This window comes from Amblyraja radiata, chromosome 7 (assembly GCF_010909765.2).
Source record: "Amblyraja radiata isolate CabotCenter1 chromosome 7, sAmbRad1.1.pri, whole genome shotgun sequence".
Taxonomy (NCBI): Eukaryota; Metazoa; Chordata; class Chondrichthyes; order Rajiformes; family Rajidae; genus Amblyraja; species Amblyraja radiata.
Window position 1 is genome coordinate 30,178,907 of NC_045962.1, and position 27,618 is coordinate 30,206,524.

At 41.2% G+C, this 27,618-nt stretch overlaps 1 protein-coding gene across 3 annotated transcripts; it reads right to left on the reverse strand.

Annotated features, from left to right (window-relative positions):
- Positions 1-324: 324 nt before the first annotated feature.
- LOC116975220 (kalirin-like) lies at positions 325-25,646 on the reverse strand. 3 transcript variants are annotated; one of them, XM_033024021.1, is made up of 12 exons: positions 25,500-25,646; positions 23,909-24,035; positions 22,460-22,526; positions 20,913-21,016; positions 17,584-17,653; positions 11,047-11,133; positions 10,664-10,756; positions 9,981-10,031; positions 7,140-7,217; positions 4,905-5,090; positions 1,317-1,488; positions 325-537 (listed from the first exon to the last, which is right to left on the reverse strand). In XM_033024021.1, exons 2-12 carry the CDS (start codon positions 23,974-23,976, stop codon positions 470-472), a joined length of 1,044 nt encoding a protein of 347 aa, XP_032879912.1. In that variant the 5' UTR covers positions 23,977-24,035; positions 25,500-25,646; the 3' UTR covers positions 325-469. The 3 variants fall into 3 exon arrangements, with proteins under 3 accessions (XP_032879912.1, XP_032879914.1, XP_032879913.1); XM_033024023.1 differs by having other exon boundaries at positions 23,909-23,986; positions 25,500-25,586; XM_033024022.1 differs by having other exon boundaries at positions 23,909-23,996; positions 25,500-25,586.
- Between the last annotated feature and the right edge of the window lie 1,972 nt (positions 25,647-27,618).

Genomic DNA, 27,618 nt, shown 5'->3' on the forward strand with positions numbered 1-27,618 from the left:
AGACATGAAACAAATGTAATTATACCAGACAAGCACTGGAAATGGCTGCACACTTACTGGCAATTATTTTGGCAAGTTGGCCAAATACTTTGTTTATCTGAGATTCTCACCATTAAGACAGTACATGTTTCAATATTTTTCCAAACCCATATTTGTTAAAATATTTAATTTATTAATCACAATTTAATTGTATTTAATCTGTTCTATCATTTCAGTGCATTATGGGTAAACATTTATTTTTTTAATTTGGCTAGCATATAGCACACAATAACTTCGTTTTGCCATATTTGTATAACTTTTACAGAATTCAAAAGTTAAGATAGTAGTGGCGGGGAACACCAGTTATGTTATGACTATTGATATTAGGTTGAAACATATTCAGGTGGCTTGCTTTGCTCATATATATTGTATTATTACTTATCAAAGCATTCAGGAGTCCAGGGTGCAAGGTAGGGTTGGAATAATATTTTCATTTTGGTTTTATGCTGAAATGATTTGGAGTCAGTTTTCTCTGGTACTCGACTGGTGATTGCAATGCTGAAATAAAGATCAACATATTAAGTTATAATGTGATAATGTCAGATATAAAATTGGTTATCATTAGACCAAACATTGATTGTTAACTCATATAGTTCTGTTCATATCATAACATATCTTTATATTGAAATTTAAGAGTAATCTAATAACCTTCTTGTTGACTTATTTTTGCGTTCTTTGCTTGGAATATTCATGTTTTTAATCTAACATAACAGCCATATACTAATTATCAGAATACTCCTTAGCCATTAGTTTTACAGGGTGTGATTGTGACTAATAATTATTGATTTAATCACATAGAATCTTATTTTACACTTGAAATAAGCATTACATATTTCATACATTTTAATTGTTAATTTAGACAGTGACATTTTGTGCATTTCGAGGGGGCAGACAATTAGATGGAAATCTGGATTTTCCTTGGATGCTGTAGAGTTCGCACTCTACAATTTACATATTGATGTTTTATCGTGATTGCCCTGAAGCCAATCTAATTGGCAGTCTTGGCATCCACTTGGGATGGGGGAGCAGTAGAGTAGCTGACAGCCTAGGTAGAGAGCCAATTATTGATTTAATCACATAGAATTTTAGTTTACAGTCTTGAAATAAGTTTTACATAATTCATAAGTTGTAATTAATTTAGACAGTGATAATTTGTGCAGTTAGAGGGATTGGGGAAGTATCACAGATCCAATGTTTGGCCCGCCTTTCTTCAACTTGAACCTGACCAGATTAAAGAGAGTTGCGGTGTCGTTTGAGGTTGAAAAATATCTACATACCATTCAACAAATTCTTTTGAAGGTCAAGTGCTTTGTTGATATCACAAACCCAAGCTTCATAGATTTCTCTGTTCGTTGCCTCTAAGATCAAGCGCTCAGTGGTTCCAGTGGAGGTCAGAGCGAATTTGCAAAGTTCGTCGTTCACATTGCTCTCAATGTTTAGCTTATTCATCTGAATTGGATCAGATAAAATAACTGATTAAAAGATGTAAAAGCTAGAATCATAGAATTTTACAGTTCACAACAACGCAGATTTTCCAATTTTGATTCTGTCAACTTTTTAAAACAACCACCCAAATTAATTTCACTTCTCTATATCAGAACAATGTTCCCCTTTCTGAGGATTTGGCCAATTTCTTTATTGGAAAGTTTTGAACGATTCTGTTTCTAACTGTCATTCAGGTAGTGCATTCTAAATCCTAACAATCTGGCACATCCCACATTTATTAAACTTTGACAATAAAACTTCACCTGCAGATTATGGCATATTTCCCCATTGTTGTGTTATTTGAATCTTGAAGGAGAATTTGCAGTCTCCACAATTAAAACACAAGAGCATGGTGTTCCCAATCATCAGGTATGTTGCAAAACTTACCTTCAGCGGCGCTGCAGTTCTGTCGCTGCCTGTGTGCGCGACTTTGGCGCCTTTGAGAGGGGGGCGGGTTTAAAACGCGATTTTCTCTAGGCTATTGAAATAGAGGTTGTTCAGCCTGCTTAGTTGCTGACGAAATATCGCTGTGACATTCGTTCGCTGCAGCTATTTCTAAACTAAATTGGGTTATTTAATTGTTATAGTAGATTAAAAATCATCCTCTAAAACCGCGAACGCCGACAACGGGACGGATCTTATGTAGGGGACAAGGCAAGGTAGGTTGTTTATTTTTACATTAAAAAGTGCTTCTTAAGATCCCTTTATTCAAAATTTTAAGTTGCGAGTACGTGATTTGGGGGCCCATTCAAACCCGCAGTATCTTTCATGCCGCATATGGGCTTCAAATCCACCCCAATGACAACGTTCCAAACCATCGCGTTCCAGAAAAACCCACTCACAAGCTGATTTAAATGGCGATTAATTTACAGCAATTGAACACTAAATTCCATCCATTTGGCCTATAAATTAATGTCAATGAGATTTAAAAATCGTTTTATTGTGAATTCTTGTGTGAATGTGCTTTGGACACTTAGGCTATTTAAAAAATGTTAATATTTTCTTAAGAAATGGATAGATGTTTAGATCTAGTAATTGAATTTTGGAATTAGCTACAATTGGGTAACTAACTAATTATATGCTTTAATTTCAGGTCATCCAAGGACGATTGTTTAATATTTGTTTCAGAATGCTTCAATCTATAATAACTGAACATTTCTTTCAGTTCTCTTAATTTTTAATAAAGTTATGGCCATTTCACTGTCCTTGATCACAACTTTTGTGTTAAGTCAATGGAAAATCAATAGGGAACAAGGTGCTAATTTCCGAGTATGAAAATGGCCATAACATTTTTAATACTGAAGATATGAAAGTGAATTAGGTGTCAAATTAAACTTCTTTTTATGCTTTATCTGATGGGATAAATTGCAGACTTGATTTTTTAAATCTCAAAATGTTGTAACATTGCTACAATCATGCTATCAAAGTGCCAATTATTCACCAATAAGCTTTTCTCTACTCTTCAGTTCAGTTCTGTCCAGGCATTATTACGACTGTGATCCAAATGGGCATGTTGATGAAATGAGGTGAGAGTGATTGCTTTTGACAAGTATGGCAACAAGAAGCTCCAGTGAAATTGAAAGTTTTGGGATATCCTAGGCCAAATGACTCTCAGCTGGTTCAATAGCTTTCTCTCATTCCGAAGCTCATGATTAATATACTCACTGACAATTGCATTTTTCTTGGTTCCATTTGCCATTTCCAGCTGGAGAGAAAACCCGTCTACCTCCTTGTGAGATTCATTGCTGAATCCAGTCTTCATCCATTGTCCTAACGTATCATGTCTAATTCATCCATTATCCCTGTACTTGCTGAATAATATGGCTCTAGTTCCAAAAACCTTTGATGTAAAAATTCTCAATCTTATTTTGATCCATGCTCACTTCTTTTGCCTTTTTTGCTGTAATTTCTTTGATCAAAAATGTTTTCCGCTCAGTTCCAATCTTGACTATTTTGCGACCTTGAATTTAGTTCCATTTGAATTTAACCATTATTGGATGCGGTGTCTTTAGATGCCTTGGCCTGAAACTGTGGAATCCTTTTCTTCTTTTAATTTGCTATTTAAAACCTAACTTAACCTGGGCATTTGACATTGGCTCAGTGTCTTTATTTATTATTTGTTAAATCTTTTGGAGGTGCTTTTACTAACTTAAAGGTACTGGATAAAAATGGCATTATTTTCATTAGTTCCTTAATACACCAGATTAACCACTTTGATGAGCATTTTTTTGGACTAGCCAAGAAGAAACCAAAGACACAGTATTCTGTAATGATTGAATAATTCTTCTTAACACTCCAAGATTTATTTGCCATCAAGCCAAGAGTGGTTAAATGCAGCACGAACAAAATCCAAGCAGCTTCAGGACAAGACAACTGGCTTAATTTAGGACATCATCAACTATGTTATACATTCAAAATCCATAGGAACTACATTTTGAAGGACAATACTTTTAACACCAACATCATATCAACTTCCGTGTGTAGCCGCGGTCTTACAGACATCACTCGGGAGAAGCCAGTCATTAATATTGTCACTAAGTATCTGAAATGCATTCTTGGAGCGCCATACTTCCACAGTGTGTACAGAAACAACTCCCAGCATTGAGTGAGTTCTGGATCAAGTGAGTCACACCAAGAAAGCCTATATTTATTACTTATCTTTGATTTACGTGACTTTTGTTTAATTAACCAAACATTAAAAGAGACACAGCAATTGCATTTGCTTGCTATCTAATGAAGCCATTAGAAGGTACATATCACAGATGTGAAACAATAACCTCTGTCAGAGGGAACTACAGATGCTGGTATAAACCAAAGATAGACACAAAAAGCTGGAGTAACTCAGCGGTTAGACAGCATCTCTGGAGAAAAGGGATAGGTGATGTTTCAGGTCGAGACCCTTCTTCAGACCCTACTGTTATGATTCCCATTGGTGAAGCAGTGGACAAATGTTATAATTGTTGAGGCTTCCATATTAGTAGGAGCTATTTAGATTGGATTGGATACATAACACAGTAAGCATTTGTGGATTAAGCAATAATTACAATTATATGACCTTTAGATCACAATCTTCACAAGTAAAATCTAATTGTGAAGAAGTGATAAGGAATCAAGAACCAGAGGACATAGGTTTAAGGTGTAGGGGGAAAGATTTAATAGGAATCGAGGGGTATTTTTTTAATACAAAGGATGGTAGGTGAATGGAACAAGCTACTGGAGGGGGTAGGTACAATCACAATGTGATACCACCTACCACACAGGCAGGTGGGACTAGTGTAGGTGGGGCATGTTGGTCGGCATGGGAAAGTTTGGGCCGAAGGGTCTGTTTTCATGCTGTATGACTATGATTCTAACCTTTAGTTAATCCGTTGTATATTTACCTTTATGCTCTTCTTGAAATTATACCTTGGTGTTGAGGAACTCCTGTTCAGCAGTTCACTGAAGATTAAAATCTGCTCAAAGAGAAAGACTCGTCGTTCCTTGTTTCGGCGCAGAACTCCAGAATCCTGCTCAGTCACAAGAAAGGTATCTTGTTGCAGCAACTGGCCCTGTGCAGTGAGCTTACCCTGGAAATAACAAGTAGTTCAGCATAGATTCAATAATATCACCCAGAATTTAATGTTCAAACAATACTTCCAATTTTTAAAAGATTAATCTTCCTTCTATCTTTTACTGGGCTTCATATTCTCGACCTTCGTTTACTAATAAAGACCCAGTGAACATGTCATCTGATTTCAAGCTTCTAGTAGTGTAAAAGGCAGGGTGAATGAACTGTTCCTTTTACTGATGATGATGATGCAGAAGTTATAGGTGCGCTGAGAAGATAGAAATATGGTAATGCAACCAAAAGCCTGTGTATATGTAATTATATATATAGAAATAAAGATGTTGCTGTCTAACTAAACTCCACTAATGCCTCACCAGTAGACCAGGCACCAAAATCTATGTGAAGGTGTGAAGTGGTAATTTTGCATTAGTCATACATCAAGCATGACAGAAAAATGTAGGGCTCGTGTAAATTAATTGTTAATGGTTCCTTAAGTATTGATCACTCGCAAACAATCAGTCTGGTGCTAAAAATTTGATTTAATGTGTGGAATTTCACCCTTTCAAAATGTAATTACTGCTTGAGATTAAAAATATATAATTTTTCAATTTTTTTATTTTATCCCTCACTTAATCCCATTTAGCCTGCCCTTATTTAGTTGCTGTCCATGATTTTACAATGATTTAATATTTCTTGATTTATGCTCTGTGCGTCAGTGAGGATTGTTGAAAATGATTTATTGAAGAGTTGTTTGGTGCCATTACCTACTCACATGTGCTAAGGGTTTCCTTTAGATGGTTTTCTCCACAGGGAAACAAAGGTGGCCAATCATTTATGTTGATTGAGGAAACTAACATTTATATCGTGAGGCGATGATGATTTCTTTCTTTCCCCTTTAACTGCCTTTTGGGGTGATTTTGCTGGGGATCCTTCGAGCGAATTACAATTGAACAATACCTTGAAGTCAAGGATGTACAGTGACATTGCCTCCAAATGGAGTTGATAGAGTGAATGTAGAGAGGATGCTTCTACTGGTGGGAGGGTCTAGGATCAGAGGCTATAGCAAGACAATGACATACTTTTAGAAAGGAAATGAGGGGGAGTTTCTTTAGTCAGAGCGTGATGAATCTTTAGAATTTATTGCCAATGACGGCTGTGGAGGTCAGAGTCAATGGATATTTCTATGGTGGAGATTAACAGATTCTTGACTAGTCATGGTGTCAGAGGTTATGGGGAGACACCAGGAGAATGGGATTGAGATGAAAAAATAGCTCAACCATGATTGAATGGTGGAGCAGATTTGATGGGTCGAATGGTCTAATTCTGCTCCTTGAATTTATGAACATGAAATAGGTTTGTTTTGATGATGACTCTCTAATATTCAACTCCACATGCAACTCTCTTTCCCACAAATCAGCACATGCTAGGCTGCTCTTCGGCTTGGATTGAATTAAAGTTCTGGCTAACAAGTCTCAAATAATTTTATTTATGTGCTAGAACCAGGCAATTAATATTTAAAACTAGTGAAACCTCAGTTAGTATTTTATTACGTTGTTTTTCCAATCATGTGATCCTCAAAAATATAAATTTATTATTTATCTCAAGTACTTAAAGATGTTTTGGGATATGATACTGAACTTGATACGATGCTGATCTAGGCAGCACAGTGGCAAAGTGGTAGGGTTGCTGCCTTACTGCATTAGAAACCCAGGTTCAATCCTGACTATGTGTGCTGTCTGTACGGAGTTTATACATTCTCCCTGTGTCTGCATGGGTTTTCTCTAGGTACTCCGGTTTCATCCCACACTCCAAAGATGTACAGGTTTGTAGTTTAGTTGGCATAGGTAAAAATGGTAATTTGATCCAAGTATTTAGGATTGTGCTAGTGTACGGGGATTATTGGTCGACGTGGACTTGATGGGCCGAACGGCCTGTTTCCGCACTGTATCTATAAACTAAACTAAAGTAAACTTATTTCAGCATGTTACTGAGACATTTTGTGGATATAATTCTGATATCCTTATCTCAGTAAAATAATTATGTACTGATAAGGAAAATGAAACCTTACATTAAATCCTTCAAGTCTTCCCAAATTCATCATGTCATTGCAGCGTTTTGGCACAAGGTGCATCACACCGACTGCTTTCTGTAACAATACATAAAAGAAACATTAAGCATTAATGCACAAATTACCGTTAAACCAAATTCTAATATGGCAGTGTCATGGGATGAGTTCACATTGTATGTTAAATATGGCCAATGCCAATTTATCAGTTTACTTAAAGTAAAAACACAAATTGCTGGAAAGATTATGAAAATTAGGCAGCAGCTGTTGAGAAACAGAGTTAGTATTTAGGTTAAAGACTTTTTATCAAAATGCTTCTGCTGGAAATGCATTGAACTGCAATATTAGCTTAGCTTTCTCTTATAGCCACTGCCTGGCCTGTGGAATATTTCCAGTATTTATTGTTTCTATTGTAGAAATTCAGCAGTTGCAGTAATCTGTTTTTGGCCAGTCAATTTACCTATCGGCTGCACTGGAGCCTCAGTTATTAATTCACATCAAAAAGTGGTACTTTCAATTAACTTTTCAGAACTGAGCTGCATAGATTTTTGTGCCAAGTTTGCTCCCAGTCCGCACTGATCAGAAAGCCATAATATATTCCATTTATTCACCCATCTTTTCCTATAAACTCTTCCTGGATTCCACTACACAAGGGGCAGAAGTGTCTCTTATCTTTACAAATACATTCATAGTCAGAGAAAAAAACAACAAATTCCATTCACCAACAATTTCAAGTTACCGTTACTGTATTCTAAAACCCACATACTCATCACAACTTGGATCGACTTACATCATGTATATACTTCAAATGAACACATTCTAATAACACAGTCATGCATTTTCCTCTTTGAAGAGAAGGTTGCAAGCAACTGTTGACAGCAGCTGCAGCCTAGTGGAGGGTTCAATAAGACCCATTGGACGTTGTTACGGTGTTCGAGATACAGCATGGGAACAGGCCCTTCGGCCCAACGGGTCCACACCCACCATCGATAACCTGTTCACACTAGTTCTTTACTATCCCATTTTCACATCCACACCCTACACACTGGGGGAAATTCACAGAGCCAATTAACTGACAAACCCGCACGTCTTTGGAAACCAGAGCACTGGGAGGAAACCCTATGGTCAGAGGGAGAACATGCAAACTCCACACGGACCACACCCGAGGTCAGGATCGAACCTGGATCTCTGGAGAGGCAGTTACCAACTGTGCCACTGTGCCACCCTAAATAGAATGTTCTTTAGGTGATAATAATAATGTTTAATAATGTTTTGTTTATAGGGACAGTGCATATTAATGAACATTTGCATGTAAATATGCGAGATTGTAGCCAATCAGTAGCTAATTTCCGTCTCTAGTCCCAGGCAAAGGTAGGTGAAGTGTCTTGCCCAAGGATCTGCGCAGTTACCACAGATACTTGCAGTGTGAAGCATTGGATATCATTGGAGGGGACAGTGTGGTTATAGCAAAACTGCTTTGCACATGCTATTTCTATCAATCCACTAACTTAAAGTTTATAAGAATAAAATGTTTAAAAAAAAAAAAAGTATGACCCTCTTACACATCAGTTCCCCTCACTATTACCATTCACTGGGTCTGTCGTCTTTTAGAAACCCCCCCCCCCCAAACAAAATCACATTTGCCAGGCCTTTGTTGATGGGGTAACAAAATGCTGGAGTAACTCAGCGAGTCAGGCAGCATCTCTGTAGAACATGGATATCTTTGCGTGTTCTCCAGAGATGCTGCCTGACCCGCTCAGTTACTCCAGCACTTTGTGTCATTCTTTGTAAATCAGCATCTGCAGCTTCTTTGTTTCTACCACTTGATGGGCTATGGATATCATTTCACACCAACTGAAACATATGGTTCAGATCTAGAGGCTAGGTTAGTGATGGAAGCTACACATGATGAATTGCAAGTTACAAATGAAATTCACCCGGCTCATGAAAATGGGAAGCTAGTGATACAGCTTTCCAGGAGTGAGGTTGTTAATTAGTTTATCCCAGAAGATTATAGATAAAGACTGATGAACATGCCATTGAAATGCACAGGAGATGTCAGGGAGTGCCTGAGCATTTGGATGAAATGTTCTTGCACAAGAATCACAGAGTTATGTCATTGTTATGGCACAGAAGGAAATCATTTAGCCAACTGAATCCATACAAATCGATTCGGTTTCATTCAGATTCAGGGTGGCACAGTATAGTTGCTGCCTTACAACGCCAGAGACTCTGGTTCTATCCTGACTACAGGTGTTACCTGTACTGAGTTTGTACGTTCTTCCTGTGACCGCATGAGTTTTTTCCGGATAATCCGGTTTCCTCCCACACTACAAAGAAGTACAGGGTTGTAGGTGAATTGGCTTCTATGAATTGTAAATTGTCCCCAGTATGCAGGATCGTGCTAATGTACGAGGTGATCGCTGGCTGGTGCAGACACAGTGGCCCAAAGGGCCTGTTTCCACAATGTATTTCTAAACTAAATTAAACATTCTTCACTATTTTCCGAAACTCCTCCAAAAACCTGCAGTTTTTTCCTCACACTCTCCCAGTTACAATCAGAAGGGTCCCGACCCGAAAAGTCACCTATCCATGTTCTCCAGGGATGCTGCTTGACCCGCTGAGTTACTCCAACACTTTGTGTCTTTTTTTAGTTTCCCATCTATCTCTGACTTCACCATCTCCGCAATGGTGTTTCCCATTGCCTTGCCTCCACAACACCACTGGGTCACAACTTCTCCATAGGCAGTCCCAGTGATCCCAAATTCTACAACAATGTTACAGTTTTTGTTTCAGTACCACAGTTATTGTAAATGCTTATAAATCTAACAAAACAGGTCTTACCACAATCTCTGAAGTGTCGAAACCAGCTTTCTCACTGTATTTATAGAAATCCTGCAACAAGGCAATTATTAGCGAATACTTAGCATGATGTTGAGATGTTTTGTGGACCGATATCATGGATCAGCTTAACATATGCAGTTTATCCTGTTATTTAATCTTTCATTTTCTTGATTATTTATCATTCTATTTTCTCACTTTCTTTGAAATAATGTAAAATGTCACACTTAAAGACAAGAAAACTTTAAAAATAAAGTACATGAACACTTCCTTTTCAACATTATACTGAGCGCAAACAGATATAAAACACAGACTTAAAAAATACAGCAACACCCTTTCCATGTTTCTGCTCATTGACTCCCCCATTGAAGTAATTCTCATGGCAGTACACAGAAATAAATACTTGGAAAATAACTAATGCCAATTCCCTTTTACCGACTAAATGGATGCTACTCTTCTATATATTCTATGCTAGAAGTTTGCAGACTCTCTTATTGTTAAATACTCGGGTAAAGGTTTCCAAGATCTTTGCCTGAAATAGTTATTTGCGCATTTGTTAATGTAAACAGAGAACCTAACAATAGTTTAAGGAATCTTTTGTGAAATTTTAATTATTACTTTCATTGAATAGTGGCCAAATCTGCCTCTCTGTTTCTAAGCTGGTTATCAGTTGGAGAAGTCCTTACCTTAAGCAAAAGTTGGTACTTAGTTATTCTCTGAACGGGTTTGATGAGATAGTCACTCAGGCTAAACGTCTCATCCAAATCCAGTTTTAGTTCCTAATAAATGAAGCAAAAAGTGCATTATTTACGTAATATCAATTTCGCCCAGTTTCAAAAAGAACTAACTGTTAGACCTCTTAAAAAAATGTAAAGTTTGCAGCCATGTGTTGTTCAATTGAAACATCACTTTCCAGTCTCTACAAGCAAAACATTCCTGTCATTTTCCAAGTAGAATGATTATTATTGATTATACTTGAAATTGTTTGATTAATATGTTGAAACCAAGTGGTTCCTGATTAGTGCATTTTATTTCTATTGCCATTGGGTAAAGACAACAAACTGCTTACCTCAAAGTAGGCATCATTTTCAACCAAAATGTACTCAGATTTTGGCTTATTTTGGCAGTACCCGACATACATTCCCAAGCGCCTTTCCTGCAAATGAAATACAGTGTTTGAAACTGCAAACCTAATAATATCTACTGCATAGTTTGGCAACATAAATCTTGTATTTCGGGTGTTATAGGTCCAATAGGGCATTCTGATGCAAATGCAAACTTTTATCTTTAACTTAGGGTGGAACAGTGGTGCAGCGGTAGAGTTGCTGTGCCAGAGTGCCAGAGTGATCCGGGTTCAATCCTAACTATGGGTACTTGTCTGTACGGAGATTGTACGTTCTCCCTGTGACCACCTTGGTTTTCTCCGGGTGCTCTGTTTTCCTCCCACATTCCAAGGTTTGTAATAATAATAATAATGGATGGGATTTATATAGCGCCTTTCTAATACTCAAGGCGCTTTACATCGCATTATTCATTCACTCCTCAGTCACACTCGGTGGTGGTAAGCTACTTCTGTAGCCACAGCTGCCCTGGGGCAGACTGACGGAAGCGTGGCTGCCAGTCTGTGCCTACGGCCCCTCCGACCACCACCAATCACTCACACACATTCACACACATTCACACACAGGCAAAGGTGGGTGAAGTGTCTTGCCCAAGGACACAACGACAGTATGCACTCCAAGTGGGATTCGAACCGGCTACCTTCCGGTTGCCAGCCGAACACTTAGCCCATTGTGCCATCTGTCGTCCTAACCTTTGTAGGTTAATTGCCTTCTTTAAATTGGTCCCAGTGTGTAGGATTGAACTAGTGTGCTGGGATCGCTGGTCGGCACGGACTCGGTGGGCCGAAGGGCCTGTTTCAACTGTATCTCCAAACCGTAAAACTAAAAACTAAAACTACACTAATCATGTCTGGAAGACACAAATGCCCATCAAAAGGCAGATCACAAAGCTTGTATTTGTGTATCCAATTTGAAGTCAATAGGGCAGCACAGTGCTGCCACAGGGTGGCACACAGTGGCGTAACTGGTAGAGCCGCTGCCTCACAGCGTCGGAGACTTGGGTTCGATCCTGACCTCGGGTGCTGTCTGTGTGGAGTTTGCAGCTCAACTCATCTACTCACCCTTGGAACGAGGCCATCAAGGACTCCACTCCCTTGGTGTACAGCTGGTGGGTGACCCTAATCAGTAGCCACGCTGGTCAGTAGGCATGATGCCCAAGTGCCAGTTTGCTGTGTCATGGATGTTTAAACTCTGTGGAAAACTATGGTTTCTAATAGGCATCAAACAAAGATGGAGTAACTCAGTGGGACAGTCAGCATCTGTGGAGAAGATAGATAATTGTTGTTTCGGGTTGGGACTCTTCTTCAGACTAATTGCAGTAAGGAGAGTGGGGGGGAAATCTGGAAGGGAAGAGGAAACAGGACAAATGTGGCAACATTGACCTCAGGCATGGAGGTTCCCAGATAGGTTGACTGTTGGCTAGAGACAGGTGTAAGCCCAAGAGGGATGCATTGTTGTGAACTGTGGGAGAGGCGGGCAGAGAGGAGAGGGGAGGGAGGTGTGTGTGGAAGTTACCTAAAATTTGCAGAACTCAACGTTCATACCGTTGGGTTGTAAGCTACCCAAGTGAAATATGAGATGCTGTTTTTTCTCTGTTTCGAGTCTCCCCCCCCCCCCCCCCCCCCCCCCCCACCTCCTACTCTCCCTATTACAATCAGTCTCAACCCAAAGCGTTACCTATCCATTTTCTCCAGCGATGTTACCTAAATCTCTGAGTTACTCCAGCATTTTGTGTCTATCTTTGGTATAAACCAGCATCTGCAGTTCCTTCCTATTACTTAAGTGTCAATACCTTAGTCTCACACAGGTTAAAGCACAAGCAGCTTTATTGTCTAGTTCATCATCATGTAAAGAGTACATCACACGTTCAGTCTACTGCAGCTACTGAAGGCGAGTTCTTACGCTATAAATCATACATTTATGCGGAGTTAAAATTACTAAGCATTCTGATTGGCTAACATGCAATAGCCAATCTACATCTCTTCATGTAGAAATGAAAAAGCAACTAAAGCATTTTAAACGATAAGCTGAGTGAATAATAATGGGGTTAAACAAAATCGCCGTATCTAATGGGTGGCCTGCTAACCCGCCCGGTTCTCGTGCGGTAGGGGGCTGCCTCATCAACCTTTTCCTCCAAAAAGATGAGGACTGGGGTAGGTACAACTGCGGGAGACCCAATGGGTCTGTGGGGGGAGACCGCCGCGGGGGTGCCGGGGGTGGGCCGGTGCGGGGATCCCGGGGAGCCGGTTACAACAGGGGACGCAGGGACAGACCGACGCTGGGAGTGGGTGGACCTGGTAGCGGCAGGTGCTGGAATGGCTGCAACAGGTGTTGGTTTAAACTCGAGTGGTGGGGCATCAGGACCCTGGGACGCCGGACGACGTTCCTTCACAGGAGGGAGATGTTGACGGTTGCGTCTGTAGAGAACACTATCGACTTCGACCAGATAGGAGCGTGGTTCCTTAAAGGGGCCATGAATGTGTCCCAGTTTGGTGTGTCCTTTGTCTGTTTGCAATCGCACCACTTGTCCTTGTATAAGTGGCTTGAGTGGCTTGCTGGTCTTGTCATAGAAGCGTTTCTGCGTGTCTCGATTAAACTGCACAAGCATTTGTATCGTGGCGGGGGAGCGAACTTTTGGCTGTAGCTGTTGCTGGGAGACAGGCAGTGGTGGACGCGTCTGGCGAGACATTAGCGGCTGGGGAGCCGAGAACGTTGTCCCTTGCAATATTTCGCAGGTTTAGCAGGTCCAGGTAGACGTCAGATTTGGCTAGATAGGAGCGCTCCATGGGTTGTTTTGCGCTCCGAACAGCACGCTCGGCAAGTCCATTGGTCTGTGGGTATTCTGGACTGCTGGTGACGTGTTGGAAGTTCCACCGTTTAGCAACATCCTTAAACTTTTGGCTGGTGAGTTCCATTGTCAGTCTGAAGACGAACGGGTACCCCATGCACGGAAAAGTTAATCCTCAGCTTTTGGATCACTGTTTCAGAAGTGATCGTTGGCAGAAAGTCAATTTCGAACCAGTTGGAGAAGGAGTCCACTAAAACAAGGTAGTGTTTCCCGTGCCAGTCGAAGATGTTGGCAGCCAGTGATGACCATGGCAGGAAGGGAGCTGGCTGGGGTAAGAGGTGCTGCTTCTGCTGATGCGGTGACTGACTGTTGCAGATCGCGCATGATTCTGTTTTTTCACGTATGTACTGGGTCATCCCGGGCCAGTAGATCATATTTTGGGCTCGTTTTAGAGTGGCCTCCGTGCCAGGGTGGCCTCTGTGGATTTTGCTATAGTACTCGCTCTGTAAAGAAAGGGGGATGACGGCCTTGTAACCCTTGACAATTATTCCATCCTGTCGCATCAGTTCATCACGAACCAGGAAGTAAGGTCGTATTTCTAACGGGGTGCTTGACTGCTTGTTTGGCCACCCACTTCTTATGATGGAGGTCAGCAGCTGTGAGGTTTTGTCTGCAGCTGTGTGTTCGGCAAGGCGGCGTAGGCGATCGGTGGGCACAAACGAGACCTTCAGGACTGAGAATTCGCGCTGTTGAAAGGGGTGGCATTCGCTTGTGATGCGCGGGGCTCTGGAGAGCGTATCTGCAATGTGCATGTCTTTACCTTTCTTGTAGACGATGTGGAAGTCAAACCGTTGCAGCTGCACCATCACTCGCTGTAGTCGAGCAGGGGCAGCATGGATAGGCTTGCTCAGGATGGTGACCAATGGCTGGTGGTCGGTTTCGACCGTGAAAGTTTTGCCAGAAATGAAGTCTTTGAATTTTGAACAGGCAAAAACAACGGCGAGCAGTTCCTTCTCGATCTGGGCATAGCATAGTTCAGTTTCTGTCAAGGTGCGTGATGCGTAGAAGATAGGCATCACGTCGCCGTCGGTGGCTGTTTGTCGGCAGCCTGCGCCTAATCCGTACTGGATGCATCGCAGGTGATAGTGACTGGCAGGTTAAGATTGAAGTATGCCAGTGTCGGTGCGCTGGCTAGCTGGAGCTTTAAAGTCTCGAAGGCTCTTTGGTGCTGCGGATACCAAGACCATGCATTGTCCTTGTGGGTCAGTTGTCGAAGAGGGGCAGAAAGTTCACTGAGGTTGGGAATGAATTTACACAGGTAGTTGACCATGCCGAGGAATCGCTGCAAACTGGTGATGTCGGTTGGGACCGGCAGTTCGTTGATGGCTGCAGTCTTTAGCGGATCAGGTTTTAATCCATTGTTGGTGAATACATGACCGATGTAGGTAACTTTGGGAACGCGGAACTTGCATTTCAAAGGGTTGAGTTTAAGATTAATGTCTCTGGCACGATTTAGTATTTTTTTCAGATTAGCATCATGCTCGGCCATGTCACGGCCGTATACTAAGGTGTCGTCAACAATTATGGCACATGGATATTCTGCGAATAGTTGTTCCATTGCGCGCTGAAAGACCTCGCTGGCAGAGTTGATGCCAAAAGGCATTCTTAAAAACCTGTAGCGGCTGAATGGTGTGGCAAAAGTTGTTAGAGCAGACGATGATCGGTCCAGTGGTATTTGCCCGAAAGAGCTTTTGGCATCGAGGACTGAGAACACCGTTGCATTGCTGATCTGTGCCGCTACGTCCTCAGTGGTTCGGCATTTAATTGCTGTTTTTAAATCTTTAGGGTTGATGCAGATCCGTAACTCTTTCTTGTCTTTCTTGGTGGTTACGACCATGGTGGAGACCCAGTCGGAGGGTTCACTGACCTCGGCAATGACTCCGATGGAGATCATGCGCTTAAGTTCGGCGTGTATTCTCTCCCGCATGCCATGGGGTGCGCAAAGTATTGGGGTGACTGCATGATCCACAGTGATCTGGCATATCGTGGGCAACTTGCCAAGTTTGTCGTCTAACGAGTCTTTGTAATTGGATAGCATCTGCTGTGTTGGTTCCTCTGTCAAACAGAGTTAGTGGACAGCATGCCCAAAATAAACTAGACCTAGGTCATGGCATGCATTGATGCCAAGCAGGGTTTCTGAATTTGGTTGAACAATGTAAAAAATCAGGTTTTTAGTCTGCTCATTGACAATGCATTTTAAATCAGCTTTACCCAACGGGTCTCCCCCCCGTAAGCATGTAGGGTGGAGGGGTCTTTTATCGTGAGTTCAGTGGTTTTTATCTTGTTGAACTCTTTGAGTGACATTAGGTTCACTCTGGAACCGGTGTCGACTTTGGCATTCAAAGCCTTGTTGTTTATTATCATGGTCACAGCAGGATCCATCAGCTTGCCTGGGGAGTGCAGGTTGAGGGAAAGTACAGTTGAATCGGTGTCTGTGTTATCGGAATCATTCCCGTGGGAAGCATTGTCTTGTTCTTGGGAATCAGAATCAGATGGCTCTTGTTGAACCAGGTTCAGATTCGTCCTTGATGCAGTGTTCCCACGCGATCGACAACATGTGGCAAAATGGTTAAGTTTCTTGCATTTGTGACAAACTTTCCTTTGGGCAACGCAAAACTGGCGCCCCCCTAGAGTGGAAATAGTTGCAGTTGGGGCATCTCGTGGCAGGCATATTTGGATCTTTGCGGGACGCGTTTAAAAATTTCTGACCAGAGACCGCGAGCTCTGCGATATTAAAGTTCGCAGGCACCCGCAGTAGTGCTTAGAGGTCAAAGGGATCGCGGGCTCATGATGTTAAAGTTCCGTAGACATCTGTGGTGGAGCTCTCAAAAGTCGGTGTCCAGCAAAGACTGCCAACTCCTCGATGTTAGGCCGCAGTGTGGACGGAGATACGATACGGAACAAAATTGCATCTCCATCAAGAGATTAGAAAAAGTTTCCCCCAACTCCCTCCCCCACCCCCCTCACATAAAACAAGCTAAAGAATACTAAAAATATACATTTAACATATACTAAAAAAACAATGAAGAAGAAAGGGACAGACAGACTGATCGCGAGGCTTTGGTGCCATGTTTTGGTGCCAATTTTCAGAGTCCAGTGGTGCCTGTTCCAGGCAAGTCCCAGGCTGTTGCAAGCCTCCAGCCATCTCCTTCCTTGGATGCCAGGACCTCTCCTCGCCCGTCCACGTTAGACTACATTAGACTTGGTAGACCCGACGCTGTTTCCATCTCCTCTCTTACCTTGCTCCGTTCAGGGCCTGTCCCACTAGGGTGTCATTTGCGCGTCACGCAGGTGGTGCACGAGGATTTTGAGAATCCCAAAATCCTGGGGCGCCGCGCTACTGCGCGTCACTGCCTACACCAGCACGCCTCACCACACGCCATGTGCGTGTAATGCACGCCATGCACACGTCTCGACGTGCGCATTGTGCATTGTGATGCATAAATGATGTCGCGTAAATGACGCGCAAATGACGCCCAAGTGGGACAGGCCCTTTCCACTTCACTCCCCCACTTATTTTCCTGTTGCACACTTAAAGGGATATTGGTTGAAGTGCTCGGAAAGTGCAGAAGCAACAAAATCTACTTCAATACAACATTAAATAGACCAAGCTCTGATAAGATATCCAAAGACTCACATGCTTGATGAAGAGATTTGCCAAATAGTCTGGCTCCTCGAGGCATTTTTCCAATTCTCCCAAGAAATAACTACAAAGGAATAATCACAGTATTATTCTAGAACTTTGTTTCAGTGTTGCACATTTACCCATTGCATTTTGAAGAAACAACATGTACAGATGTGCAAACAATTTAAGGTTTGTAGAGTTTTTTTTTCCATTGTGCAATTCATCCAACAATGTGCTAGATTGGGAACAACAGTAATTTGTGAGAATTTTAGTCCTTACGCCACCACATTTAGGATTCCCATGTGAACATGGAAATCCAGAAGTTGCTGGCTGCTCGCTGCTGGTGATTTTCCAACAGCACCACCACTTTGGACTTGTTCTCAACTCCAGAGGCAGACGACAAATTTCTGGTCATTCACTTGAAAGGAGATTAACAGCAAAGAGGGTTGTAATAGGAAATATGCACATTTGTTAAATAATTGGATTTAGATAAATGTTCAAATTGTTAAGTGTTTTAATGTTTTTAATGTTCATGAAGCATTCCTAATTGTTTGATTTTTACTAGTTTTTTTTGTTTTTAGAGATACTACGTGGAAACAGGTCCTTCGGCCCATTGAGTCCACACAGTGATCCCCATACACCAGTTCTGTCCTGCACACTTGGGACAATTTACAGAAGCCAATTAATCTACAAACCTCCACGCCGTAGGAGTGTGGGAGAAAACTGGAGCACCCATAGAAAACCCATGCGGTCACAGTGAGAATTTACAAATTTTCCACAGGCAGCATCCGTAGTCAGGATCGAACCCGGGTCTCTGGTGCTGTAAGGCAGTTACTACTGCTGCACCATTGTGCTGCCCCATTTTGGATGTTTAAGGTGTGACTTTCTAATGAAAGCTCAGTAATTTGAAATATAAATCTATACAATTTGCTTTAAAATGAATAATATCAATAGATATAATATTATTATAGAGACTGCATTGCAGCATTAACTCCAAAGTTCACAATTTCAACAAACATATGTCACCTTCAAATCTTTTAAGTATCTCCAACTGAATTTTTCAAATAACAAATTAATCAAAGTAACATAACTAAGTGATTGAATTTCAAGCAAGAAAAAACAATTATATTAATTATCCTTTTGGGTTTGTGCTTTTGATAGCTTGTTATTATTTTTACAGGCCTCGTATCAAAATTTATGAATATTACAGAGAGAGAGCACTTCATTTTACTGATTCAAAATAATAGTGTATATTACAACAATGGTGTTATTATAATAAGATGTTGACTAACTTATTAATTTTCATAAACTGTAGAATGTTATGACATTTTACCTGTCACAAAATATTCTAAGGCATGTTAAGTATTATCAAAATAAAATTGACCACAAATAAGAAGCTTTTTGGCCCGGTAACCAATGGTAAGTATAAAGAAGTACTTTTGAGGAGCTAAAGTATTAGAGCCAAAGGGATACAGGGAAGAATACCCGAGTTTAGGGTGAAAGTAATTGAAGCATGACTGCTCGTAACAGAGGGATTGTATAAGAGACGAGGTAGACAAAAATGCTGGAGAAAATCAGCAGGTGAGGCAGCATCTATGGAGCGAGACCCTTCTTCGACCCGAAACGTTGCCTATTTCCTTCGCTCCATAAATGCTGCCTCACCCGCTGAGTTTCTCCAGCATTTTTGTCTAGAAACTTAGAAAATAGGTGCAGGAGGAGGCCATCCGGCCCTTCGAGCCAGCACCATCATTCATTGTGATCATGGCTGATCTTCCCCAATCAATAACCCGTGCCTGCCTTCTCCCCATATCTCTTGATTCCACTAGCCCCTAGAGCTCTATCTAACTCTCTCTTAAATCCATCCAGTGACTTGGCCTCGACTGCCTTCTGTGGCAGGGAATTCCACAAATTCACAACTCTCTGTGTGAAAAAGTTTTCTCTCACCTCAGTCTTAAATGGCTTCCCCTTTATTCTAAGACTGTGGCCCCTGGTTCTGGACTCGCCCAACATTGGGAACATTTTTCCTGCATCTAGCTTGTCCAGTCTACCTTCGATTTTCCAGCATCTGCAGTTCCTTCTTAAGTATAAGAAACTAGAATTGTTTGAACATACAAATTGTGGATGGTTGTGGAAATGGAGAAGGTTAAAGAGATAGGGAGGGGTGAGGATCCGTATAAGGATTTGAAAACAAGTTGGAGAATTTCAAAATTGAGGTGTCACCAAACTGAATCTTTGTAAAGGAATGAGGACATGTGTGATGAGTGCAAGGAATTCTCAGATAAGCCCAGTAGTGATTTGGATGAGTTCATGAATATGCAGGGTGATGGTCAAGCTTAGAATTTTCAAAGGCATGGAAGAAGGCTTCAGCACCAAATCAACTGCAGAGGCCACAAATCATTGAAAGCTAACATAGGTGAAGGCAAATTACATGTTGGTCTTTATTACAGGAATATTTGAGTGCAGGGCTAAATATACTACATTGCAATTATAGTATGTGTTAGTGATACCACATCTGGACCATTGCACAGACTTGATCATCTTAGGTAACAATGACTATAATTGTCATTGAGAATGTGCTATGAAGATACACTAGACTAGACCCAGGGATGATGGATTTTCTGTAGGAGGAGAGATCCCTGCAGATTTTATTGAAAGCAAATGTCCTTTAGGCTTGTAGTCTTCTGTGTGTCCTCTGGTTTTTCAGGTATTCTAAACCTACCACATAAATACATATGTAAGTAAACTAAACATACAGAATGATATTACATCAATTGTTTGAGTGCTTGTGTATGGTGCATTGCAGCCACACTGACCCAGCAGTGGAAATACATAATTTCCTTCATAATGTCAAATTTAATGGACTGATTTCCAATGTTATTTATTGGAAGACTCAGAGTTGGATTGGAAAGTCCATCTAATGATGTTAAGTTTTGGGCATGAAAGATAGGCTGATTTATTCATTTAAATTGTGATATATAACTAATAGATAGAGAAGATCAGGTCTATTATGCTATATATTGGTCACCAAGATTGCAAATTTTACTATGGGAAAATTTCCCAATTTACAATCTGTAGAAATTTGATCCCAGTATCACCAAAGCACTATTTATTAACATGTAATTTTGTTTCTCTCTCAATTTTGGGCTCTGGCCATAATATTTTTTTAATTGCCAATTGGATAAAGTATTAAAAGGTGATTTACTTTCTTGGAAATACAGTAGGAAAGTTTGGTACATCCTGAAGAAAAAGAAATAGAGATATTTAGGGAGAAAAATGCTGTTCCTCAAAAATGAATGAAATGTTCCTGGAGCAATAATTATCTGAAGAGATGATCTACATACGTCTTGTGCCAGTCATAGATCTGATGAATATTTCCAAAAATGATCTTATCTTTTCCTTTCATATCATCTGGAACTCCCTTTTCTTCAATTTTTTTCATGTAGCCCTGAAATATGAGAAATTTTCAGGTTGGAGAAGCAAATTCTAAAACATGAAGTTTCAAACATATGAATCATACAATAGTTACAGCACAGACAAAACCATTTGTTTATTCAGGCTCTTTATCAAAGCAACTCACTAATTCCGTCCCATCTTCTTTATAGCCACATGATTTTTATTTTGCAACATGCATTTATCTAGTGAATGAAGGCCGGGATGGAACTTGTCTCCATTACATCTGCAGGCAATGCATTCAGGAGTCAAGAGAGAGTCAAGAGCATTTTATTGTCATTTGGCCCGAAACGGACTAATAAAATTCTTACTTGCAGCAATGCAACAGATATGTAAACATATTACTTTGTAAAGCCCATAATAAACAACAACAAATAGTTCAATATATATTAAAAAGCAGACAAATAAATAGACAATAGTAATGCAAAGTCAAAAATAATGTCCCCAAGTCTATGTAGTCAGAGCCTATTTGGAGGTTTTAGTGTTTAATCGCCTGATGGTCGTAGGGAAGAGGCTGCTTCTGAACCTGGACGTTACAGTTTTCAGGCTCCAATACCTTCTTCCCGATGGCAGAAGTGAAATGATAAAGTGCAACGAGATGTGAGAACCTGCAAATATTGCATTTGGTTCCCTCGATGTAGCCTTCTTTACATCGGTAAGACCACATTTTAGACTGCAACCAATTTACAAAACACTTGCGTTCGGTCCGCCAAGGCCTGCAGGATCTCCTATTGCTAACCATTTTATCCCCTCTTACCTTTCCCATACTTATCTTTCTGGGCCTCCTCCCCTCCCAGATGAGGCCACACAAAAACTGGAAGAACTGTACCTTATATTCCACTTGGGTAGCTTATAACTCAAGTATGAACTTTGAATTCTCCAATTTCAAGTAATACTTCCCTAACCACCTCCCTGCCCTCGCATCCCAAACCTGTCCCCTATTCTCAGCCTGGTTTGCATACATTTCTCCCACAATCTCCCACCTCCCCAGTCACCCTGCTCCTTTTACCTTTTCCATACACTCATCTCCCATCTCCAAGTCCCATATTTCCCTTTTAACTCGTGTCCCCTTCCATCCATATCCATCCCTCCGGCTTTACATTCCACTAATCCTCTTCTCTTCTTATCTGATGCTTTTTTTCTCCTTTTCACCTCTAACCTTGGTCACTTACTCCATCCATCAGCCAATCAAACCACCCCTCTCATCTGTATCCACCTATCACTTACCCGATCACCACCTCTCTTTCCCAGCTTTCACCCTGCCCCCTCTCCTTTGTTAATCAGCCTGAAGAAAGGTTTTGACCTGAAATGTTATCTGTCCATTCCCTCCACAGATGCTGCCTGTCCTGCTGAGTTCCTCCAATACTTTGTGTTTTGCTCATGATTCCAGCATCTGCAGTTTCTTATGTTTCCAGATCAATTCACTGGTTCATCTCACCTCTACTACAGCTCCCAAGTCTTTCACATAAATTTTCTCCGTTTCAATAAGTTCATTCAGGACATAACTGTGAGAAAACAAGAAAACATATTTACTGGTCTTAAGAATTCAGTTTGGACGTAGGAATAAATTGTATGTTTATTCTTTGTTGATGTTTTTTGTTGTTTTTTGTTATTCAAAGCATCCTTTGAATCTATTCAATTAAATCGTAGATTTTTGACTGAATATCTAATTAAATGCCATTTCTCTTAATAGGTTGCTCAGCAGAAATCATCATTAATAATTACTCCAGCTACAACTGGTGTTTCTGGATAAGAGTTCCAAACTTCTACCCCCCATTTGCCCCCCATTGAATGTAAGACTGATCCTCAACTACTGGACCATTTTTGAAAAATCTATATTAACCTTAAACTATTTAATTTTTAATGGTGGCATAATGGCGCAGTGTGTAGAGTTGCTGCCTTACAGTGCTTGCAACTCCAGAGACCCGGGTTCGATCCCGGCTACGGATGCTGTCTGTACGGAGTTTGTACGTTCTCCCCGTGACCGCGTGGATTTTCTCCGATATCTTTGGTTTCCTCCCACACTCCAAAGACGTACAGGTTTGTAGGTTAATTGGCTTGGTATAAGTATATAAATTGTCCCTAATGTGCGTGTAGGATAGTGTTAATGTGCGGGGATTGCTGGTCAGTGTGGGCCGAAGGGCATATTTCTATGCTGTATCTCCAAAGTAAACTAAACTAATGGTTATCAACTGCTTTTTAAGTGAAGCAAAAACAAAAGCAAAAAAAGCGGGCTCCAACCAGGAAGCGGCCGTTCCAGGTGGCCCAGCCGCCGAAAGGACTCTCCCGACGCCGGGGCAAGACCACCCGGTGAGAACGGCCAGGGACATCGGGCCTCCGTAGAGGCAATTGCGGTGGCCTCAATAGGCCTGACTTTGGGGTGAACATGGGGTGGGGACTGGACATTGTGCCTTCCCCCACAGTGCTATCCATTGTGGGGGGATGATTTTTTGGTCTAATTTGTAGTCCTGTAGGTCTGTGTCCAAGATGGCTGCCGTGAAGAGAGAGTGGACGCTGGCGCGCTTTGGCTGCCGCTGCTCTCTCTTCACACTGTGTTTTTGATTTTCTGTTTTTGGATTGAATTCTGTTTTTAATTTGTGTCTCTGTGATGTCTTTATTACTTGTTATATTCCGATTATATGTTATTCCGATTACTATGTAAGGTGTCCTTGAGATGTCTGAAAGGCGCCCATTAAATAAACTTTATTATTATTATTATATCAGGACAACATGGAATCTTGGTATAATTGACCAAAGTTTTCATGTTTCATTATGACCAATACAGCAATGCAAGACAGTTGCATAACTGGTCAAGTTAACAAATCCTAATGTATATTTTGAAACTCAATGTTGCATTTTACCTATAAGGCAAAATAAAAATGCTTACTTTCTGCCTTTAACTGCTTTGGCCTGTGTTTCTTCATCATCTTCACTGGGTGGCACTGGGGAATTCATTGAATTCAAACTGCAGAAATCTTTTGGTTAGTAAAGAAATAACAATGTGATTCCAGAGCCTGGAAGTAAATAAATGTAGACATGATACAAGTGTAATTTTTGATGGAAGGAGAGCAACGACCTTATCGAAGTACTTCAATTGGCAAGAAAATTCAACTTGGTGACTTTCTCTCGCCTTCCTGATGAGATACTTTCTATCCAGTCGCCTCATCCCCCTTCTGACATGTTGTTCTGCTTCATAAGGATATATTCACTCCCCCAGTAATGCTTGGGGCTCATGGGGCCATACCTGGAAACAATTGGTTTGTGCAGAAACTTTGAAGCTGAGACAAAGTCAATAGGTGCAGGAGTAGGCCATTCGGCCCTTTGAGCCAGCACCGCCATTCAATGTGATCATGGCTGATCATCCCCAATCAGTACCCCATTCCTGCCTTCTCCCCATACCCCCTAACTGCTATCTTTAAGAGCTCCATCTAGCTCTCTCTTGAAAGTATCCAGAGAACTGGCCTCCACCGCCCTCTGAGACAGAGAATTCCACAGACTCACAACTCTCTGTGTGAAAAAGTTTTTCCTCATCTCCGTTCTAAATGGCTTACCCCTTATTCTTAGTCAACCACAAAATTATTTTCAGGCATTAGTAGGCTTATATAAAACTTTAAGAAGCACTAAAAATCATGGTAATAGTTCAGCAAAATAGCTAGCAATTGTCCATTTCCTCTGGACTTGCCATTTTCTAAGACTCCTGTTGCCATTAAGCCATTGCTAGTCTCAGAAGTACTCTCAGTTGTGCCAATTTATGCACCTCCCAATATACATCTCTTGTCTGTCCATGACATGTACAGTATATCAGCATATCAGGACTTAAGAGGGATTGCTGTGTACACATACGAGACAAACTCCAACATAATCTCAGACAAGATGATAGACACAAAATGATGGAGTGACTCAGTGGGTCAGACAGCATCTCTGGAGAAAAGGAATAGGTGACATTTTTGTTTGAGACCCTACATCAGACCCAGATATTCCACTGTCAGTCTGAAGAAGGGTCTCAGACCCAAACGTCACCTATTCCTTTTCTCCAGAGATGCTGCCTGACCCGCTGAGTCACTCCAGCATTTTGTGTCTCTCTTTGATGTAAACCAGCATCTGCAGATCCTTCCGACACATAATCTCAGACAATGTCAGGAGGAGATCATTGTTCTGCTAATTTGCAAAAGGGTCATTAAAAACACCTTAGTTTAGTGCCTACAATATTCTCAGTTGAATAATAACATTTTTGCTTCAGCATAATTAAAACATAATTCAGAATAATATTAGCAGAAGTGGGCAAACCACAGTAGCAGACTAAAATTTAATTCAAAACAGATCACAAGCAATTTATCAGTGTGTTAACACATTTTTACAGAGAAGAGTGAACTAACAAGGAAAAAAATATTTCAAGGATACAAAGAACCTAAGTTTAGGTATGCCATTCTTATAGCTACACGAAAATAATGCAGTCCAGTCGTTGAAGTTAAACTTACCAAGTGCAATCTCACGGTCTATACACAGTCAACTACAAATTTTCCAGTCAATGTTTGGTCTTCAGATACAATGGAGGGAGCAATTGGAGTATTTCCGCAGTGTCGTTTTAAAATAGCCACTGGGAAATAGGAGGGAATGTGTAAAATGATATGGGTTGTCTTATGAACGAATTGCAAATAATATTTATCAGGGCAAGGCATCAGTTCTGGCAAGAGCATTGTTTGTTTGCATGCATTTTGCATACCTTTTATAAAACAAACATGATATGTATTTGTAGACTGAATATTATAACCAAATATAGGCCAAATATAATTATGTTTCAGCAGTTGCCAAATTTACATAAACTATTAAATGCTAAGCAGGATTCCTTATTGTGTGTAGGATACTGAAGAAATGTTAAGATGCACCAGAGTGGGTCAGATGAATCTTTCAGGAAGCCCACAGGTGTTATGATAATATATTTTGAAAAACTATGTTTGGTGGGGACCAGAGAGAAAGGTGGCTGCCTCAAGACTGCCCCTTCAGCCTTGAAAATCCTACTTCCCGTATTGGCTTGTTTTTATGCCAAACCATTGCACTCTGATGGGAACAACTGAGCAACTGATCAGAAACATTCAAGTAAGAATTTCTACCAGGAGTTTAAAATCTGTAGAATCATTCTTGATAAATTGAAATAAAAGGAACAGGGTAATGGTGGGAAAATATGCAACATGACAGAAATATAAAAGAAAATTTGGGATTTAAATTACATGATGAATTTGAAAGATTATGGGAAGGAACTACAGATGCAGATTACACCGAAGATAGACACAAATGCTGGAGTAACTCAACAGGTCAGAGTTACCAAGGAGAAGAGGAACAGGCGATGTTTTGGGTCAAGAGCCTTCTTTCAGGATTGACACATAACATGGCCATTTAAAAATCAATACATTCTGCTGAACTACATGGCCAAAATGTAAGGTTGAGGACTAATGTCAGAGGAGGGGGGGGGGGGGGGGGGGGGGGGGGGAGAGAAGAAAGGAAGAGGAGAAGCCAGGAGGGCTGAGGGAGAGCTGAGACGGGGAGGAGACAACAAGGGCTACCGGAAATTGGACAAGTCGTGTCGCTGGGGTATAAACTGCATAAGCAAAATATGAGGTGCTGCTCCTCCAATTTCCGATGGTGCTCACTTTGCCCATGGAGGAGGCTCAGGACAGAAAGGTTGGATTCGGAATGGGAGGGGGAGTTGAAGTGCTGAGCCACCGGGAGGTCAGGTTGGTTATTGCGGACCGAGCGGAGGTGTTCGGCAAAACGATGTCCAAGCCTACGCTTGGTCTCACTGATGTAGAGCAGCTGACATCCAGAGCAGCGGATGCAATGGATGAGGTTGGAGGAGGTGCAGGTGAACCTCTGTCACACCTGGAACGACTGCTTAGGTCCTTGAATGGAGTCGAGGGGGGAGGTAAAGCGACAAGTGTAGCATTTCTTGTGGCTGCAAGGGAAAGTGCCCGCGGAGGGAGTGGTACGGGTGGGATGGAAAGAATTGACAAGGGAGTTACGGAGGGAGCGGTCTTTGCGGAAAGCAGACGGGGGTAGATGAGAAGATGTGGCGAGTGGTGGGGTCACTTTGGAGGTGGAGAAAATGACGGAGGACTATTTGTTGTATGTGACGGCTAGTAGGGTGGAAGGTGAGGACTAGGGGCACTTTGCCCTTGTTGCGAGTGGGGGGGATGGGGAGTGAGAGCAGAGTTACGGGGTATAGAAGAAACCCTGGTGATAGCCTCATCTATAGTAGGGGAGGGGAACCCCCGTTCCCTGAAGAATTAGGACATTTCCGATGTCCTGGTGTGGAACACCTCATCCTGGGAGCAGATGCGGCGTAGACGGAGGAATTGGGAGTAGGGGATAGAGTCCTTACAGGAAGCAGGGTGGGAAGAAGTGTAGTCTAGATGGGAGTCAGTGGGTTTATAGTGGATGTTGGTCAGAAGTCTATCACCAGCGATGGAGATAGTGAGGTCAAGAAATGGTAGGGAATTGTAATAAATGTACTTCTAATAAAAATAAATAAAAAATAAATAAAAAGATTTGAAAAAAAGAAATAAATAAATAAAAAGAAATGGTAGGGAATTGTCGGAAATG

Bases quoted from the DNA above. Each gene is read 5' to 3' on its own strand.
- LOC116975220 (XM_033024021.1), bottom strand. From the start codon at position 23,976: ATGAATTCCCCAGTGCCACCCAGTGAAGATGATGAAGAAACACAGGCC. The intron at 17,654-20,912 runs GTATGTAGATCA...ATTCCTTTGTAG, and splicing joins ATCTATGACTGGCACAAGAC to TTATTTCTTGGGAGAATTGG. The intron at 7,218-9,980 runs GTAAGACCTGTT...GTATTGTTACAG, and splicing joins TCGACACTTCAGAGATTGTG to AAAGCAGTCGGTGTGATGCA.